Here is an 18,240-nt window from a genome sequence, read left to right as displayed (position 1 = left end):
ACCGAAAGGCGTATTCTCTTTCTCTTTCCTCGGAGCCGGGCCCGAAGGCGGGGCGTTAGAGGGTAAATTTCGGTCTCGACTGGGCCCCATGGGCGGAGTACTGACCGTTGCCTTTTGTTTGGGTAATGTCTGTTGTGCAGGGGCAGATGTACTCACGGGTTGTCGAGATGGAATCAAATTGTCCGAATCCTCTGCCCCCGATATAATCTGGAGATCAAGCGAGTCCTCCTCTGCGCCGAGTGGAGCCTCGTCCTCGGAGATATCTTCGATTGGATATTCGTCCTCGGAGACGTCTTCTTCGACGATCTCCTCCTCAAAGATAGCCTCCGGTGCTGGTGCTGATCTCCTCATTTCGTGTCGACGTGCCCTCCGATCCGGATGGTCTTCTTCGATCAGAAGGAGGCACAGGCTGTGCAGGTCGACTCGTCGTGTTCTGGCGAGAGACAGAGGTTGCAAACCTCGTGATGGTCGCTATGAGGGAATTTTGCTCGACATACCGGGCATCTCTTGAATGGAGTTCTGTCCATGAGGCGAAGCCTATTTTTCGATTGAAAGGGCCCATAGAGTGCCAGGGGGTAGACCGCAACCTGGACCCCCTCCGAGACCCATCATTGCGCGAGTCTTCAACTACCGTGATAGGGATATTATCCTACAGACGTTCAACTTTCTCCGTGTACTAGTACTTTTCTGGGGAGGGAGAAAAGCACTCTGCCAAGTTTGGGGGTGGGTTGTTTTGAATCCACGGGCAGGGGGGCAGGGGGGCAGGGAGGGGGGGGGGGAATAGGTTTCCTTTCAAGGTTGTCGGGTCTATTGAGGATTGGACTGACCTGCTACGATGTTTGCATACGTTAGTGAATGTCAGGTTTCTTGAGGATCGGACTGACTTTCTACGATGTTTGAATATTACACAGTTTATAAGGGCACAATGATGAAACGAATGGCTGTTTTCATGATAGGGCTGTACTGTCAGGCTACTGTTACAACGTTACAGCTTGTTTCTGTATCCTATGCCTACACAAAGTCAAGATGACACTAATCAACAGACGGCTCAGCTAGCCCCAGGGACCCCACTGACTGTGCAAACTTGGAATGTGCGGCGGTTGGGGGACAAAGTGAAAAGGGGTCTAGTATTGCAATACCTAAAACGATGCATGCCTGCGGTGGCTCTATTACAGGAGAAGCATGTGATGGGCTCAACGTGTAAGGCCATGGATGGGTGGGGCTATAAAATGGTTGCACACTCAGAGTTCTCCTGTGGGTCGAGGGGTGTGGGCATACTCCTCAAGAAGCAATTCCCGCTACTAATACAACAGACAAGAATAGACGATCAGGACCGCTTCGCGGCTATTACCGGTCAGTGGGAAGGTAAATTGTTTAATCTAGTCTCAGTTTACATTCCACCATCCCTACACGCAATATCACACTCTGCACTTAATGCTTTCCTGCTCGCTTTACCGGAAGGGGAGATGGTGATTGGGGACGACTTTAATGACATAGTAGACGGAACTACAGATAGGTACCCAGCTGAGCCAAGTGCAACAAGCAGTCACCGTATGAGCGGACTATTGGAGGCCCTATTACTTACAGACGCATGGCGGTATAGGCACCCAAATACACAGCAATACTCCTTCCATTCAGGGGTTCATGGCAGCCTCACACGCATTGATTACTTTTTAGTATCAGCGGGCAGCCTGGGGGGTGGTTGAGGTAGATGTGCGCCTAGGGGCATATCAGATCACTCACCAATATTGTTGTCCTACTCCAACCATCAGACGCCGCATTTTCCCCATTTATCCTAGTTACTTGCTCATACCTGAGGTGCTAAAGGGACTTACAGAAACGACTCACAATTTTTTTCAAGAGAAAGCGGCGTCGGTGGAATCGCCCAGCATCCTATGGGAGGCCTATAAAACGGTTGCGCGTGGGCAGGCTATAGCCTCTGTCACGGGGTACAAAAGGGGAAAGCAGGCCGAATTGGACGGTATAGAGACAGACCTAGATGCTGCAACGGTTCAGCATGCAGAACATCCAACCCCCCCAGACTGCACAGAGAGTGCGCCTTAAACAAAGTGAATTTGTGGCATATAAGAGGGAGATGGTCACTGCCCGAGTTCAAGCCACGCGTCACAGGGTGTACGAGTTGGGGGATAAAGCGGGCAAACTGTTAGCCTGGCTTGATAAGAAAGAGAAGGCAGGTAGAGTGATCGCGCAATTACGCACATCCATGGACTCCCTGGTGTCTGCTCCAGATGATATAGTGGCGACGCTGGCTGACCACTTTGAGCAAGTATACGCCTCACGTTCCACATTCACAGTTGAGGAAGCACATGGGTATATTAGGAATATTACAATGCCGAAACTCACCTCAGAAGCGGCGCAACTTCTAGAAGCCGACCTCTCAGTTGAAGAATTGCAGACGGCGATTGGCTCTCTAGCGTCCAGTAAAGCGTTGAGGCCGAACGGGTTCCCCATCGAATTCTACAAACAAAATGCGCATCGGACGGCCCCTTTCCTCTTAAACATGTTTCAAGACAGTATGCAGACTGGAGAACTGCCGCGCGATCAGAGGGTGGCTACAATCATAACGATCCATAAGCTGGGCAAACCCCCGGATGATTGCAGTTCCTACCGCCCAATATCTTTGATTAACGCTGAAGCCAAAATACTGGCCAAGCTCCTAGCGCTGCGTCTGACCCCCCATTTATCGTCCCTGGTACACCCGGACCAGTCCGGATTCATGCCCCAGCGGAACACAGCACTCAATCTGCGACTGCACGCGGTGTTGGCTTGGAGGTCCTCCATTCAGGAACCCGCAGTCATTCTCTCGCTTGACACGAGTATGGCGTTCGATATGTTGGAATGGCCGTATTTATCCGCAGCGCTGCGACACTTGGGCTTTGGCCCAAGGTTTTGTGCCTGGATTCACCTGCTCTATACTAATCCGCTCGCACATGTGGTAGCCAGCGGGCACATAACACAAGACTTCCCGCTATCTCGGGGACGAGACAGGGATGCCCATTGTGCCCCTTATTATTCGCGTTGGCCTTGGAGCCGTTGGCGGCGTGGATCAGATGGGAGCCCTCAATCCGTGGGCTCCGATGGACCGACACCTGGGAGGATCGCATATCGCTATATGCGGCTGACGTACTGTTATATTTCACCTCTCCTAGAAAATCAATCCTATTGCTCTTGAATGTGTGCGAAAAATTTGGTAGGGTGTCAGGGTACACTATTAGTTGGTCCAAATCCGTACTTTTTGTACTGACCAGCCCGCCACCACCGATACCTGCAGACTGCCCATTGCGGGTTACTGACGAAGCCTTTAAGTACCTAGGCATTTATGTAACGCCTGACCCTAACGAGTTTTATGCAAAAAATCTAAAGCTCCCACTAGAACGCTTTAAGCGTGATGTAACGGTCTGGCATAGTCTTCCCATCACGCTGTTGGGCAAGGCAGCACTCTACAAAATGATGTCGCTTCCACTTTTCCTATATATCCTCAAAAATACACTGTTTCTGGTCCCACAGGCCTATTTCAAAGCTATTGCGGCTGAAGTTCGGGTTTACTACGGGGGAACAAGCCGGCATGGATTGCCCGGGACAAACTGGTGCGCAGCTGGTACGATGGGGGGATAGCGCTCCCGAACGAGCAGCTGTATTATTGGCCAGCGCATCTTTAAATAATTAACTATTGGTTACATGTCCCACAGGACGAGCCTGCCTACCAGGCGGACAGGCGGGAACTATAAGACGGCGGACTGATGTCGGCTCTGTACAGCAAACGTAGGCCCCCCGGGTTGATCGGCCCAACGGCACATACAATTCATATATGATACAAAGCACAGGCCTGATTAAAATGTGTAGCGACAATCACACAAATTACGCCACTGTGGGATTCACAAAGGCTGGGACGACTCCGGAACAGTAAATGGTTTCAAAATTGGGACAATATTGGTATTTCCGTGGTAGGTGACCTCTGGAAAAAAGGTGTGGTGGTCGAATTCACCCATTTGAAAGCTCAGTATGGCATGTCGCAAACAGAGAAGTTTAGATATCTCCAAATCCGGCAGGCGCTTCAGGCGATCATAGTGATTGGTACTTCCTTACCATAGGCCCCCCCATCGGAGGATAGACTTCTGGCAGAGCACATGACTGGCAGGCCAACGTCCTTTACATACCGCAAACTAGTCAACAATCTGCCTGACCCGACATCTAGATTGAGACACACCTGGTCCCGGAGGTAGGCGACTTTGATGAGTCAGAATGGCAAGAGGCACTGTCATCGGCGGGTAAAACAGCCATACCATCCAGACTCAGACTGGTCCAAATCAAAGTGTTACACCGCACGTACCACACCAGAATGACACTCTATGCAATCAAGAAAGCCCAACATCAATATTGCTTACGGAAATGTGGGGAGGAGGGTACATTTTTTCACACTATTGGGGAATGTCCACAAATTGCAGCATACTGGGCCAAGGTAATCCGCACTATCTCCCAGTCAGTCGACATCTCACTGCCACCAGACGCTATCTATTAAATGTGTGGGAAGCAAACGACCTCACTCATCAGGAACAAGACTGGGCAATGTTAGGTATGATTTTCGCTAAACGCAACATTGCTAGGTTATGGGGGTCTGATGTAACGCCTATGCTCCGACAGTGGTGCAAGGATATGGATGAGGCAATGGTGGCCGAAAAGGCGGTTTTTATCTATCGTGGATGTCCCCTAAAATGGGAAAAGGTATGGGGAGCCTGGAATAAGTACAGAGGATATATCTGTGACCCACCAGATTTAGAGATAGATGATGCATCTCTGTAGCTGGACGATACTACCGGGGGGGTTGGGGAGGGGGGCCATCTGTAATGATCCTTTCAATGATGGATGGGGAAGGTGTAGCATTGTCCTGATTTCTTGTTGTGATTATAGCCAAATATGAATCTCTGATGAATGACATTTTTTGCCCTGACGTTCAAATCAATAAAAAAAAAAAGTCCACAAAAAAAACAAAAAAAAAAAAGAAAGTGTTAGTTTGGCACCACTGGTTCCCTTGACAAAAAATATTTTGGAACCGGTTATGATTTACCAGTGAAAAAACAAAGGGTCTGTTAGACCCAAAGTGGCTTCTTCTCATGATTAGAAGGGAGGCAGACTGGTCCAGATATGTGGGCATATGGTTGGCTCTGGCGGCAGGGGTGGCGAAGCGCAACATAGCCAGAAACTGGGGGGCACAGGCTCCCCCCATGCTAGAAGAATGGAAACGTGGCCTTGATTGGTGTCAGAGAGCAGAGGAAACAGTGTAGAAGAGCAGGGGGTGTGCCAAAAAGTGGGAACGGGTGTGGCTGCTGTGGCTGAGGTACCGAGGGCTGGGGGTAGTAGATTCATGAAGTGGGGTGAAATACCGGGTGGGGGCACCCCTCCTGAGAATGTATCATCTGTGGTTCATTGTACATGGAAAAATCGTTCTCATGCTATTTTCTCTGTATGCTGTGGTTTCTCGAGTCTGTTATTAAAAAGATTTAAAAAAGAAAAAACAAAGGGTCTGAAAAATTCACAGCACAGTGCGGCTCTTACCACTTAATAGATTCCCAGAATCCAGTCTCTGCTTCACCGCTCCCTTCACTCAGCAAGTCCTCATTTACTTTTTCTGGTTTCTTTTGCACCTGCACAAATAATTAAAAAAACAAAAAAAAACAATTACATAGACAATGTTTTTTTTAAGATGGCACAGCCACTCTCAAGCTTGAGCAGGTATATCTATTGCAACTGAAAGAAACTGGCTCTGTATATACTGCACCAAAGTGAGGTACAGGGTGTATAGATTCCAGGGGTCTCCAGAGGTTTGGCAGAGGTTAAAGTTAGATAGAACCTTACTCTCTAAAGTGGTAGCTTGGTCGAGTAGTAAGGCAGTATCAGAGGACAGTGTTAAGCATTTGATGTACACACTCAGTCAGCAAATGAATTCACACACTCAAGAACTGAACTCTAGGCCAATTGTTTTTTTATAACAAATATACTGTTGTTTAATTTCTAGAACCAAGCAAGCCTGGCACAGGTAAGCATAAAAATACTTTACAGTGTAAATTATTTGTATGAACACAGTTCCGAATTGTAGTATAACGCGTACTGGTTTTGGTTACAGTTTTAAGTAAGCAGTTTGCAACACATTGCAGGTATAGGACATTCGAATGAATGGGCTTTTTAACCCCTTCTGTGCTGCACGAATTTTGCTGCGGTGCTGAACGTTCCATTGGGCCTATGGAACCATGACGGAACGGTTCCGTCATAAGCACAGGCCAACCGACGCTCATGACGGAACCGTTCAGTCATGAGCATGGAAGGGGTTAAGTAAAATGCAGTTAATTACTTTTCAGATTACTTTTGCTAACACCAGGCTGGATCCTAGATTCAGAACTGGGACATTTCCTGAAAACAGGTGAGTAAATGTGTTTTAGTTACAAGTAAGATTTTTAAAGAATATTATTGCATTTCAAAAGTTGACACTTTTTCACATAGAATCACTAATGTTATCCTATGGGAGGAAATTCACTTAGCAGGTAAGTTATGTTAATGATACTTTTTCTTACTCAGTGCTGGATACCTAGATTCAGCACTGGGACATTTCCTGAAAACAGTTGAGAAAATGCGTTTTGGTTATTTGGCCGATTTTTAAGGAATATTTGTAGTTTTCAAATGTCAACACTTAGAAACTTCTTGGGAGAAAAAGTGTCAATGTTATTCTATGAGGAAAAAGAGGTTATCTGTTTCCAGGTAGGAGATCGGTCTTTAGAGTTAGGGTCCTGAGGTTAGACTCAGGGGTCTGCCAGGGTCAGTGATGTCCTGTTGTCGTACCCTCAGCGGCACTCGGGCAGCCGGTTGCAGAGTGTTGAGGCCCATTGTTATCCTATGGAGGATCGGGGGGACTCCGGTTGGTGGCTTCTGGCAAGCAGGCCACGGGGTTGTGGGAGCAAAGCTCCTAGGGTTAAGCTCAGGGCAAGTTGGGGACCAAGTCCCCACAAAAGGGGCACTCTCAGCAGCACTAGGGCAGCCGGGTGCAGGTTGCTGTTTTGAAGTCGGGTTCCCTGTTGATTTCAATGGAGATTCTCCGGGACAAAGAAACACTGCAGGCTCGGGACGAGGATCTTCCTGGAGTGACCACCACTTCGAGGGGTAAGTTGGGATGTTGAGGGAGGGTTAGGCACCGCTGGGTTGGGCACACAAGGCTGTGGAGCGTCGGGTGCAGGGGTGCCTTGGGACGTCGGATTTTCTGACCAGCTCTGGTCATGATAGGGGGTTCCTCTGGACTGAGGCTGCAGGCGTTGTCTGGAGGCTTGAGGCAGGTCAGGGCTGCCGGATCTCGGGTCAGGATCGGCGGGGGGAACCTCCTCGTGGTATTTTTCTACTCTAGTTCAGGCCGGGTTCGGCGGGTGCAGAGTGGGCTGGATTTGCGGTTCCCGACTGGCACCAGAATCTACAGTTCAAACACATCCGGTGTTCACGGGAGAAACAGCTTGGAAACTGAAGACATGCAGGTCCTCCGGGGTTTTTGAGGTTGCTGGCTGCTGGCTGCTGGACCTGCCGGGGTTTTGCAGGAGCAGGTTCAAGGGGAGACAGGCCTGAGGGCTGGGGCCAAGTCAGTGGGCGTTGTCCTTTTGTTAGCTCTGCACAGCTTCTAGTCCTTCTCATCTTCTTTTGGTTGCTGGATCTGAGGAAGGAAGGTTCAGGGTGCACCTAAATACTACATTTAGGGACGTTACAGGTAAGTAAAGGGCAGGGACCAATGGGTCCCTTCCCTGGGGTGGGTACACCCCCTATTCTGCCACTCTCCAGTGGGAGGGGGCAGGAGCCTGTCCCTGGATGGCTGGGTCCCCCCATTCTCAAGATGGCGGGGACTCAAGGTTGTGCTTCACCTCGCCTCCCCCACCTTGGGGATGGAGTTAGCAGAGGTGAGCACACCCCTCTTCCTCACTTTGTTTTTCCCGCTGGGTCGGCCTCCCAAAGTGGGGGGTAGATCCAGTGGGGACCCGTTGCTGAAAGCAGTAAATGGTCTGAAGAGGTTCAAAAAGGTGGCATGCCTTTGAAGCTTGTACTTCGTGAGCCCTGCCCATCCTGGGGGAGGAGGCTTGGCACCTTGTCCCAGGATGTGCATTGTTACAGGCCCCCGAGAGCAGCAAGCTCTTGACCCAGGGGTCCAGAATCATGTCTGGTGGTGGCAGCCTAGGCAGCCACTCAGTCAGGTCACTGGAGGTTGGTCGAGTTTCAGGGGGCATCTCTAAGATGCCCTCTGTGGTGCATTTTACATTAAATCCCACACTGGCATCAGTGTGGGTTTAACGTGCTGAGACGTTTAATACCAAACTTCCCAGTCTTCAGTGTAGCCATTATGGCAGTACTGCACTTACAGTGCCCGGGAATAGACCTTGGTACTGTAGGGGTACAGGGCTCATGCACCTGTACCCTCACCACTGGCATAGGGCACCCAGCTAGAGGGGTGACTGATGGATGCCAGGGCAGTGGTTGGTGGGCATAGCACACAGGGATGTGTGCCATGTCGACTCTTCACTTTGTTCTGCACCAAGACGCGCAGCCTGCAAAGGCAGAGTGTGAGTGTCAGGGTACAGGACCTCTAAGGGTGGCACAATAAGTGCTGCAGCCCTTAGGGGCCTTCTCTGGTCATAGTGCCCTGGGTACCTGTGGTACTGTTTACCAGGGGCTGACATGTGGCCAGAGATGCCAATTGGGTTTTGGCTTCAATGCAGTTTTAGGGAAGGGACACAGGCCTTGGGTACCTGCTTGGCAGGAGCCCAGAGCACACTCAGTCAAAGCACATCAGCAATTCAGCAAAAAGTGGGGGCATACCATGCAAAAAAGAGGGCACTTCTCACAGAAACCAAATAATTTTCGAGGCTGCTTACAATGAGATCGTAGGCAGGGTTAGTTAAAGTATGTGTCCAACATGTCACAGTTAAAGGAAGGAAACAAAGGAGAAGCTTAACTGGCTTCAGTTACAATTACAAGAGAAGGAAAATGTAATGGGATAGCCTGGGACAAAGGCTCACGAAGAAGTACAAAAAGGTTCCAAATCTTAGGGCACATAACCTGAAACAGGCCAGTCAAGGTTCATATTTTTGGGTAGTAGGAGCACAAACAGTACCTAATTATTTCATTAGATAGCACTGAGAACCCGAATTTAATGTCCTGATCAAATTGCACCTTTAAATTACATCACATCCAGACCTATAAGGATTGGAGACTTGATTGTAAGTTTCTAAATAAAGGCCTTCACATGCTAAAAAAAAGCTGGGTTTGAGGATGGAAATCCTGAGAGTCCCTCAGTGTTCCTCTGAGGTTGGGCGAGGACAGATATGGGCTCCCTAAGGTGTGCTCCCTAGGGGGTTCGCTGCAGCTTGAGGAAAGGGTATGCTAACTAACATTCCTGTTGTGAAACATGTGCCCGCACCTCCTTGACCTCTGGTCACATAGGTTGGTTCAAGGATGATTCCAGCCACCGGAGCTACAAAACCTTAATTTCTCTTAGGTGCTCCAGTCCCATGATACAGACTTCCAGTCAGCTAGGCATTACACTGGTCTCGTTTTGGTAAGTGGCCTGCTCCTCTATACAAAGAGCTGTACAGCGTCTCCCTCCAAGCAGGTGGAAGTAAGAACAAGGTATTTACCTGTAAACGTGGTTCTCAAAAAGTGGCTTTTTTGTAAATTGAGATGCTACATGAATAGCACTGCACACATGAAGCTGGAAACCATGCAGTAAAATTAAAGAATGTAACATTTGTCTTTAAAAGGAAGGGTTTGATCAAATTCTGTTCAGCCTGTTTTTACAAATACTTCCCGTCTCAGTAGAGAAAACTCACTTGGTCATCTCATTTTCTCAGATTCTGCACAAGTATTTAGCCAGCTTTCCTTATTACCAGGCCGAGAGCTCACCTGGCAAGTCCAGAAGGGCCCAGCTGAATCTCCAAAAGATACCAATGTTGGAGAAACTCCTCTGCGAGTAAATAAGCTATTATTTTCCAGCACTGGATCTTTTATAGATTCAGAAGCTATTTAAACTGAGCACCAAGCGGCAGATACTTGTAAGGGAGTTAAAGAGCTCTACTTCCTAAAAGAAATTCTACATCACCACTTCTTCCACTACACCGTCAGCAGTGGTGTGTGTATCCAGGCAGCAGTGGTCACAGAAGGATGAGTAGCGGCCGTACAGTTATCCACCAGCCACATGTTTGCTGAGAATGTTGCTGTCTTAGCAATCCTAGAGTTAAGTGCGCCCTCTTTACATCTAATCTATGCTGCATGTGCTCCGCTTTGGTTGCCTTGGAAATGCTGGCTGTCAACCAGTTTAGTTTCACTGGAACTCAGATACTACTATCGGTGAGAATCTGGAGAGTGACCCGAGAGATACTTTGCTTAGATGGAACTGGCTGTAAGGCTCTAAGCCGAGAACTCACCAATGTAACAAAGCTGATGGCTGCCAGGAAAGCGGTTTTCCAAGTAGGAAATCTAAGTTTATTGTTAAACATAAGTTCAAAAGGATTGATAATGAAAAAAGTAAAAACCACAGCAAGTCCTGATAGTGGTGCAGGATTTATGATTTGACAACAGATTTGAACCAATCCTTTGAAAAAGTCTTTGAGGATAGTTTATCTAAACAGCGTGCCAACACCAAACCTCTTCCTGCACTGGGATAGCACTGCCAAATGTATGCCTACTGAATTATGCTGAAATCCCACAAGGATCATGCAGCAGCTGCACTTCAGTCACTTTTGCATCATCGGGTGGAACAGAAGGATTGGAGGGAAAGAGTACAGGAACCCTCTTCTCCCATTCTTAGAAGAAAAGCAAACACTAGTTATACTTGTGCCAGCAGCTGAGAATCTACGGAAGGACATCAAGCATTTTGTTACTGTCATGAGGAGATCCATCTTCATGGTGCCCCACCTGGTGAACAGATAGTCCAGTTCTCACTTATGTGACTCAGACCAAGTCTTGCTCAGGTTGCCAGCCATGTCATTCTTGATCCCCCGGGCATGTGTTTGCCTGGTACTACAGTTATGCTCATATACAGCTTGGAAACCCATGCCAAAATGTTGTGTGGTTCTCTGGATAAGTTATGGGAGAGGATGGTGCCCACCTTCAGGAGACAGAACATAGTTGTTGTGTTGTCTGTCTTTAAGGTACAAGGGCATCTTTTCTTTAGGGGTGTCCATATCCAATAACCACAATCAAAATCAAGATGTTCTAGTGACGGGAAAAACTATGGGAGCCACTGCAACTATCTGGTCGTGTAGGGTAAGGTCAATTGGTCCCTTATGAACGACACAGCCACTTATAAACACAACAGGCAGGGCACGACCAGTCAACCTGTGAATGTGCATTAGGGCAACCACTAAAACAATCGTAACAAGTTGTTTTCATGCAGCATTTATTGCCCAGAAGGGATAGGTTACTTATTATCCTTTAAGCTTCTATACATAGCCTGTAGTGCCGTAGATTCATATGCTTAGCTTACTCCTGCCATCTAGTTTTGGGCTCGGAAGTTGCAAGTTGTTTTTCTTCAAAAAGTCTTTTGAAACACAAGATATAGTGACTCCTTCTGTAGTTTGTATTGCGCATGGTCATTGGCTCCTTTGTTACATTGGTTTTCACTGATCGGGTGGGCTTAGGATAGGAGCAGTAAATGAAACAGTAAACATGATCATGCAAGTTACATTTTAGAAAGATAAATGTATATTAGAAACGTTTGTTCATCAGTTATTTGTTTCATGGTAGAAGGATAGGTGCACATAAAACTACTGTATTACACGCTACAAATAGATGCTTATAGGGTAAGTAACATTCCATTCGTAGCATGTTTTTGCCGCAGATACGTATGCTTAGCATCAAATTTAAAGCAGTGCTCCACAACAAGTGGTGGCTAGCTAATGGCTGATGTAGACGCTCGAAAAAGTGCTTGCAAGACAGCTTGATCCACACTAGCTTGTTGGTTAGCTAGAACATATAACAACTACTACTTGGTGAATGTATGTGGGTTATTCCAAGTGGCTGCTTTACAGAACCACCAAGGGAATGATCCCTAAAAAAGCCAAAGAGGCTTGTTTTAGGTCGAGTCTGGTGTACGCAGCACGAAACGCTGTCGCCAGCGAGCTCTATTGTTGTGGACTTGCCTCGGAAGGGAGACAGGAGATGGGCACGCGCAGAGCTTTTGGCGATTTGAGCAGGTGTACGCGCAGCGGTGTGCACATCTCCTGTCTCCCTTCCGTCTTCCCAAGCGTCCGCTATTTAACTTTCACTTTTGTTTTTATGCGCATGCGCGCTCACTTTAACTTTTAGCCCCCAAAAGGGTTTTTTAAATAAACTAGCCCCATCGTTGGAGCGGCCCGCATCGGCGAATCAGCTCAGGAAATAAATCCACTCAGTGGTGCACCCCCTCATCTAAGAGCTCAGCCACCCCCTGCAGAAACGCAAACAGAGAATCCCCCACTCATTCGGTCTGTGGGGGGGGAACTCCTCCTCAACAGCAGCTGGCTGCCGCACACTTCCGGAGCACTCCAGCTCCTCTGCCAGCACGATGCAGGGCTCTCTCCTCAGTCATGAAACCACACGAAGGACTTGCTCTTTTAGGCTCGAGGTTCCAGGAGAGCCTCGAGCTGAGCCAGAACCAGCCATGGGGCTCGAGCCAGACGTCTCATTTCACGCTTTCATATTCTAGTGACGTCAGCCGCAAAAGGAGAACGCTTAGCTCCCTGAGATAGCTTGCAACGTGCTTTAAAACGGGAGTTGCAGAAGAGACTTTATTTGCTGTCATAAACAAGCTCCATTTTATTATTTTACTGAGAGGTAAATAGAATGCCTTCCCATCTCTCTTTTAGCAGGCAATAAGTACAGAGAACGGCAGGCGCGCAACGCCCATTGGGCTCAAAGGGCTTCAGCCCCCGTGTCGTGTAGGACACCTTCCCGGGCACACGAGCCAGCCGCACCCGAGTACTTCACAAGTCTTTAAAATACCATGTACTTGTTAACGAGGCTTTGTTCTTCTTTCACCCCTTCTTAGGGCCCCTGGATCTTTACTCAGCCCATTGCTGTAAGAATTAATCCCCCACCCCCAGATTTCACACTAGTTGCGCCTCTGGCTGGCGGGCACGTGAAATGGCAAAGGTTATGTTTTTCATCTCTGCAAGATGAGCATATATTTTTTAAATAAGCGCAACATGGCTGTTGTTTAAATCTTGAAAATGCAGAGCTTTATAACTTGCTTTTATGTATGTATATTTTGTGTTTGATACACGTTGCTTCGCTTACACGGAGTCGCCATCTCTAGTCCTTACAGAAAGTGTTGTAGTGGAAGGATCCGCGGTAGGGCGTTGTGCGTCGAGAACAGTGGAGCAGGTGAAGAATTCCAATAAAGAGTATGTTTTACAAACATAAAATACAGGCAAAACAACTGGCATATTATTCACATAACACCTAAGACAATCTGAGACACACTGATCTGCCCAAAACCACAAGATGTCTTCTTGAAGTGCCTGCGCCGGGATTAGAAGTGCTTATGTGCTCAGGTTCTTTCCAAACTCAACAATGTACCCACTGCACACTAGGATTTGGTGACACCTGTCGCTTGCAGACACAGGAAGCTGCTGGTGAAAAGCGAAGGGTCACCACTGTACATTTTATACACTCCTCCTCCGGATGCGATCTCGTGCGGACCTACCTGTAAAATCACACCTCCAAACGACTGCCCTCTGCAAAACGAAATCGTTACTGGGCGGTGCACATTTTTCCTGCGAGTTCACACTTTGAAAAATAAAAAATATATTTTTGGAATATCTAATGTCACACAAAGTTGTATTTCCAATATAATATCCTCACTGAGACACACGCTTTATTTAGCTCATTATCGCAGATAAATAGGAAAGGTGGAGAAATTCGACCAGTGGCCGCAGGTTCCAATACCGACATTCGCATTTCATTATCAAAATAGGTGATTCTTTGCAAGGTGTTTTACCACCTCGAATGATTAAAAAAAAGTACTGTTAATAAAAAATACTTGAACATCGTGCTATCTAGTATTGTGTCTGTTTATTTTGCAGTTTTATATAGCGCAAACTCAACCGTCTGTCTGTCTTGTACTTCATCTTTCATGCTTCACCTGTCCTGTTTGTAAGTCAGCATGACTTGTTGCGGCGGCCTGTGCTGTACCTATTCAATGTTTGCGGTTCTCTTTCACAGCTGCCTCCCCCATGTTTTTCCTTCTTTTAAACAGAAGTAAAAATGTATTTATACAAAAATAAAAACGATTAGCTTTGTCAAAGGGTGGGGGTGTTTTTTTTGTTTTGCATTCCCCTAGATCTAATCTGTGTACCAAACTCTGTTCCTGCCTTCTAATAAGTCCCACCGCGACTTTCTGCCTGTCTCCTCCCCAATCTCCCCACCTCATCCTTACCTTTGCGCCGCTTAGTGTTGTTCTCCAATTTCTGGTCCCTCTTCAATATTCTTTCCTCCGTGTCTTTTGTGTGTGATAAGGGAACGTTTTTGACGAGGGCATGCTATACAGGTTGCTAAAGGTGTTATGCTGCAATGCTGCGGTTGATAGCTGTATACAAAAAGTTCTTTACATTCTTGGCTGTATTCATGCTAGAAAGTTGTAAAACATTTTGTAGACAGTGAAAATGTGACCTGATCAAATATCTCCCTAATGCTGACACGCTGCCATCATTAGCATATGCATTTTGCTCCATTTATCCTTGGACTCCATGTGCCCTCAAAACCTTCTACAAAAACAACAAGTGATGGACCGAATGTGGATCAATGTCACACATTCCCCCAGTCAAAAGATCTGGGCCCAAATCCATCGTTTTTTTGCACTCCACACCACCCTGGGTTAGACAATGGCGATATGCAAATCAGCTCTGACCCTGTTGCCCCATGGGAACAGTCCAGTCCGAACTACAAAAGCCATGTCCTTCCCAGAACGGAATCAAGCATCCGAGGACCGGACCGGTTTCGAGGTAACACCTCTCATCAGCCCGGCTAGCTTGACTCCAAGTGGTGTGGAGGGCCTGGGACCCACGTCTGGGCATCCCCAGCGCACTTAGGGCGGCAATTGCAAAAACAACAAGTGATGGACCGAATGTGGATCAATGTCACACATTCCCCCAGTCAAAAACGATGGATTTGGGCCCAGATCTTCGGACTGGGGTGAATGTGTGACATTGATCCACATTCTGTCCATCACCTGTTTTGTTTGCAATTGCCGCCCTAAGTGCGCAGGGGATGCTCAGACGTGGGTCCCAGGCACTCCACACCACTGGAGTCAAGCTAGCCGGGCTGATGAGAGGTGTTACCTCGAAACCGGTCCGGTCCTCGGATGCTTGATTCCGTTCTGGGAAGGACATGGCTTTTGTAGTTCGGACTGGACTGTTCCCATGGGGCACAGGGTCAGAGCCGATTTGCATATTGCCATTGTCTAACCCACGGTGGTGTGGAGTGCAAAAAAACGATGGATTTGGGCCCAGATCTTCGGACTGGGGTGAATGTGTGACATTGATCCACATTCTGTCCATCACCTGTTTTGTTCTCAAAACCTTCTACAGCATTCCTGACTTGTAGGTCTGCCTAGAGCAGCTTTATTTGTTCGAAAGACAGAATGTCAAACTTCAGAAAATAAGTAACACCCAACACATACAACAGTTCACATTCTTCCACACATGGAGAATGTGTGATGTTAACCCTCCCAATTCACTCTACATCTCTAGCAGATAGGATGGCACGCCACCCCTTTTGCTTTTCTCACTATCCTCCATAGTGAGAAATAGTAGCCTCTCCCATGGAATGCCTTACCATACAAAATGGGACATGTCCTTTACCCCCCCTCTCTCTGACCCATTCGTGCGATTTCCTCATTTCTCCCACATCGGTTTTGCTGCCTTCTCAAGTTGATCAAACTTACATCTATGCTTTATAAACATAGCTTAGATGTTAGTTTTATTTCAGACAATTGTAATATTGTTGTTGAATGCTTATCTAGATTTACAGGTGAGAATTAGTACACGTGGAAAATGTCCTTCAGAAGAGTCTGTTGTTGCCTCATTTAATTATGTGTTGTAACAGATTTTCTAAAGAAGAGTGGGAAAAGGACAGAAAATGAAAGTCATTAAAGAGGTTATCAAATTTTGCAAAGAGGAGTGGACGAGGGTGAAAACAATCGAGTGAATACCAAGTTTTTTGGAAGTTCAGAGATTTGTTCAGTCAATGAAATGTGTCCTATACGGAAGGGACTGTTGTTCTCCCAAGAAGTATTTGTGAGTGTGTTATGGAATTAGCTCACAAAGGATTTCTAGGAGAAACTCCAACAAACAAAACAAGCATTTGCAATGCAATAGGTCTCGCATTTACGTGAGTTTGACCTATTGGCATTGTAAATGACAATGGCTTTTATTTATGTTTCAAAAACCAAAACATAAATAAAAGGCAATGTCATTTACAATAAAAATAGCTCAAACTCTCGCAAATGCGAGACCTATTGCATTGCAAATGCTTGTTTATGTGTGGAATGAGCTATTGTAGTAGCAAGTAGCACTTGTTTGTACTTGCAGTAGCAAGTTTGTAGACATGTGCCTATCCACCTTGCAATTCCTGCTTTGGAGATTCGAGAGCCTTTTTGAGGGTTTGAAAAAGCTACGAAAAGCTGCTGAGTTTTTTTAAAGGCCTTTCGTCCTCTTGATGCAATACATTACAGCTCTTTTAACAAAAGTGTGTGCAGTGCTCTCTCCGTCTAGTCTAGTTTTGGAAAGAAAACTGGGAGCTCAATGATGTGATTTAAAGGAAAAGAAAAAAACACTCAAGGAAGAAATTTGGGGGTTGTTCTTAGTACTAGTTTATCAGGACGGACTGAAAGGAAAATGCTACTTACCAGTATGTATCTGTTCTTGGCATGTAGAGCTGCAGAGTCGTACACTTTTGCAATAGATCACCACCTGGTGTTGGGTTCGGATGATTGCAGGTTGTTGTCTTCTTGGAAGAAGTCTTTGTAGTCAAGAGATAGGCGACTCCTCCCTTGGACAATACTGTGCATGGTCATCGACCCCATCTTCAGATTGTTTTTCGCCATGATGGGAAATGGTGGAGTTAGTAGAAGTAAAGAGAAAGGATGTCATGCGTGTGCATCTAAGTAAGATGATGTCATGTTTCTCGGCGATTGAAGGCAAAGCGAGCGGCAGGAGGACGACTGTATCGCACTACGAAATGAAAGGCACTACAACTCTCATCGCCAAGCCGAGTGGAACTACAATCCCCGTGAGACAGTGCGCAGCACATGCGCTATCAGCAGAGGCGTATAAAACTATGGCGGTGCAGAGGGAACACGTCGGATATTGACGTTCCATGCCGAAGACCGGGGAGACGCTATTAGGTAAGGAACAGCGTTCCTTCTGCTGGTCTTGTTAAGCGTGCTGAGAGCGGTTTCACTAGAAGTAACTGCCGCTAAGCTAGGACCTGCCGTGCATGTTCGCACACTGAGAGCTTTGTTATTAACTACTCGCAGGGGGCGTTATTCGCTTTCCTGGAAAACCCAACAGCATAACGCGAGTCGAGCGGATGCTCCTGCGCGTATTGCTGCCACGCTTAGAAGTTGGCAAGCCTCATGTACTCAAAGAAGGGAAGATTGAAGGATTCCTGATCGACGTGGGGGTTCTGACGTAAGTCCCCTAACCCAAAGCCGATCAAGGGACTCTAAGCCTTCTCGAGAGCCACTGATACATCGGTCTTTGATGCTATCAACCAAAACATACTGTACCCCTCGTTGGAGAGTGCCGGGACCGGCATTATTGCGGGGGACGCTTTGAACGGCAGACTAGCTGTTCTATGGCTATCAAGGCTCGAGTGGCATTGTCGGCCACTGCTTAGCACAGTGCCCTCCGTTGGGGAGTGTCAGGACGACACTCATGCGGAGGACAGTTTTGAACGCGAATAGGGTGATCTTGAGTGGCGTCAACTCATTTGTCATTCTTGCTGGACATTGCAGCGGTAATCCTGTGCTGTGTTTGGATGTTACATAAAGCCGAACCTACATACTCACGTTCTGTGGTTGCCTTATTTCTGTGCTGGAGATATTGGTTCTTGAGGTTACGTTTATAACCCAATCCTGAGGGCAGTCAGGGATTACAGACGAGTACTGGAACGGATACAAGTCTCGGGGAGGCGGGAGGGCGTGTACGACTCTGCAGCTCT

The 18,240-nt window shown here is 47.3% G+C and overlaps 1 protein-coding gene across 2 annotated transcripts in view; it reads right to left on the bottom strand.

Annotated features, from left to right (window-relative positions):
* Positions 1-18,240, bottom strand: part of UGGT1 (UDP-glucose glycoprotein glucosyltransferase 1) — an 849,443-nt gene that overhangs the window by 203,358 nt on the left and 627,845 nt on the right. For both annotated transcript variants that reach the window (XM_086943802.1, XM_086943803.1), the window contains one exon: positions 5,575-5,663. In XM_086943802.1, the coding sequence (XP_086799928.1) occupies positions 5,575-5,663 (89 nt within the window). The remainder of the gene's footprint in view (positions 1-5,574; positions 5,664-18,240) is intronic.

The sequence above is a fragment of the Lissotriton vulgaris genome, chromosome 11 (assembly GCF_964263255.1).
Source record: "Lissotriton vulgaris chromosome 11, aLisVul1.2, whole genome shotgun sequence".
Classification (NCBI taxonomy): domain Eukaryota; kingdom Metazoa; phylum Chordata; class Amphibia; order Caudata; family Salamandridae; genus Lissotriton; species Lissotriton vulgaris.
This window is presented reverse-complemented; position numbering and strand designations above follow the sequence as displayed.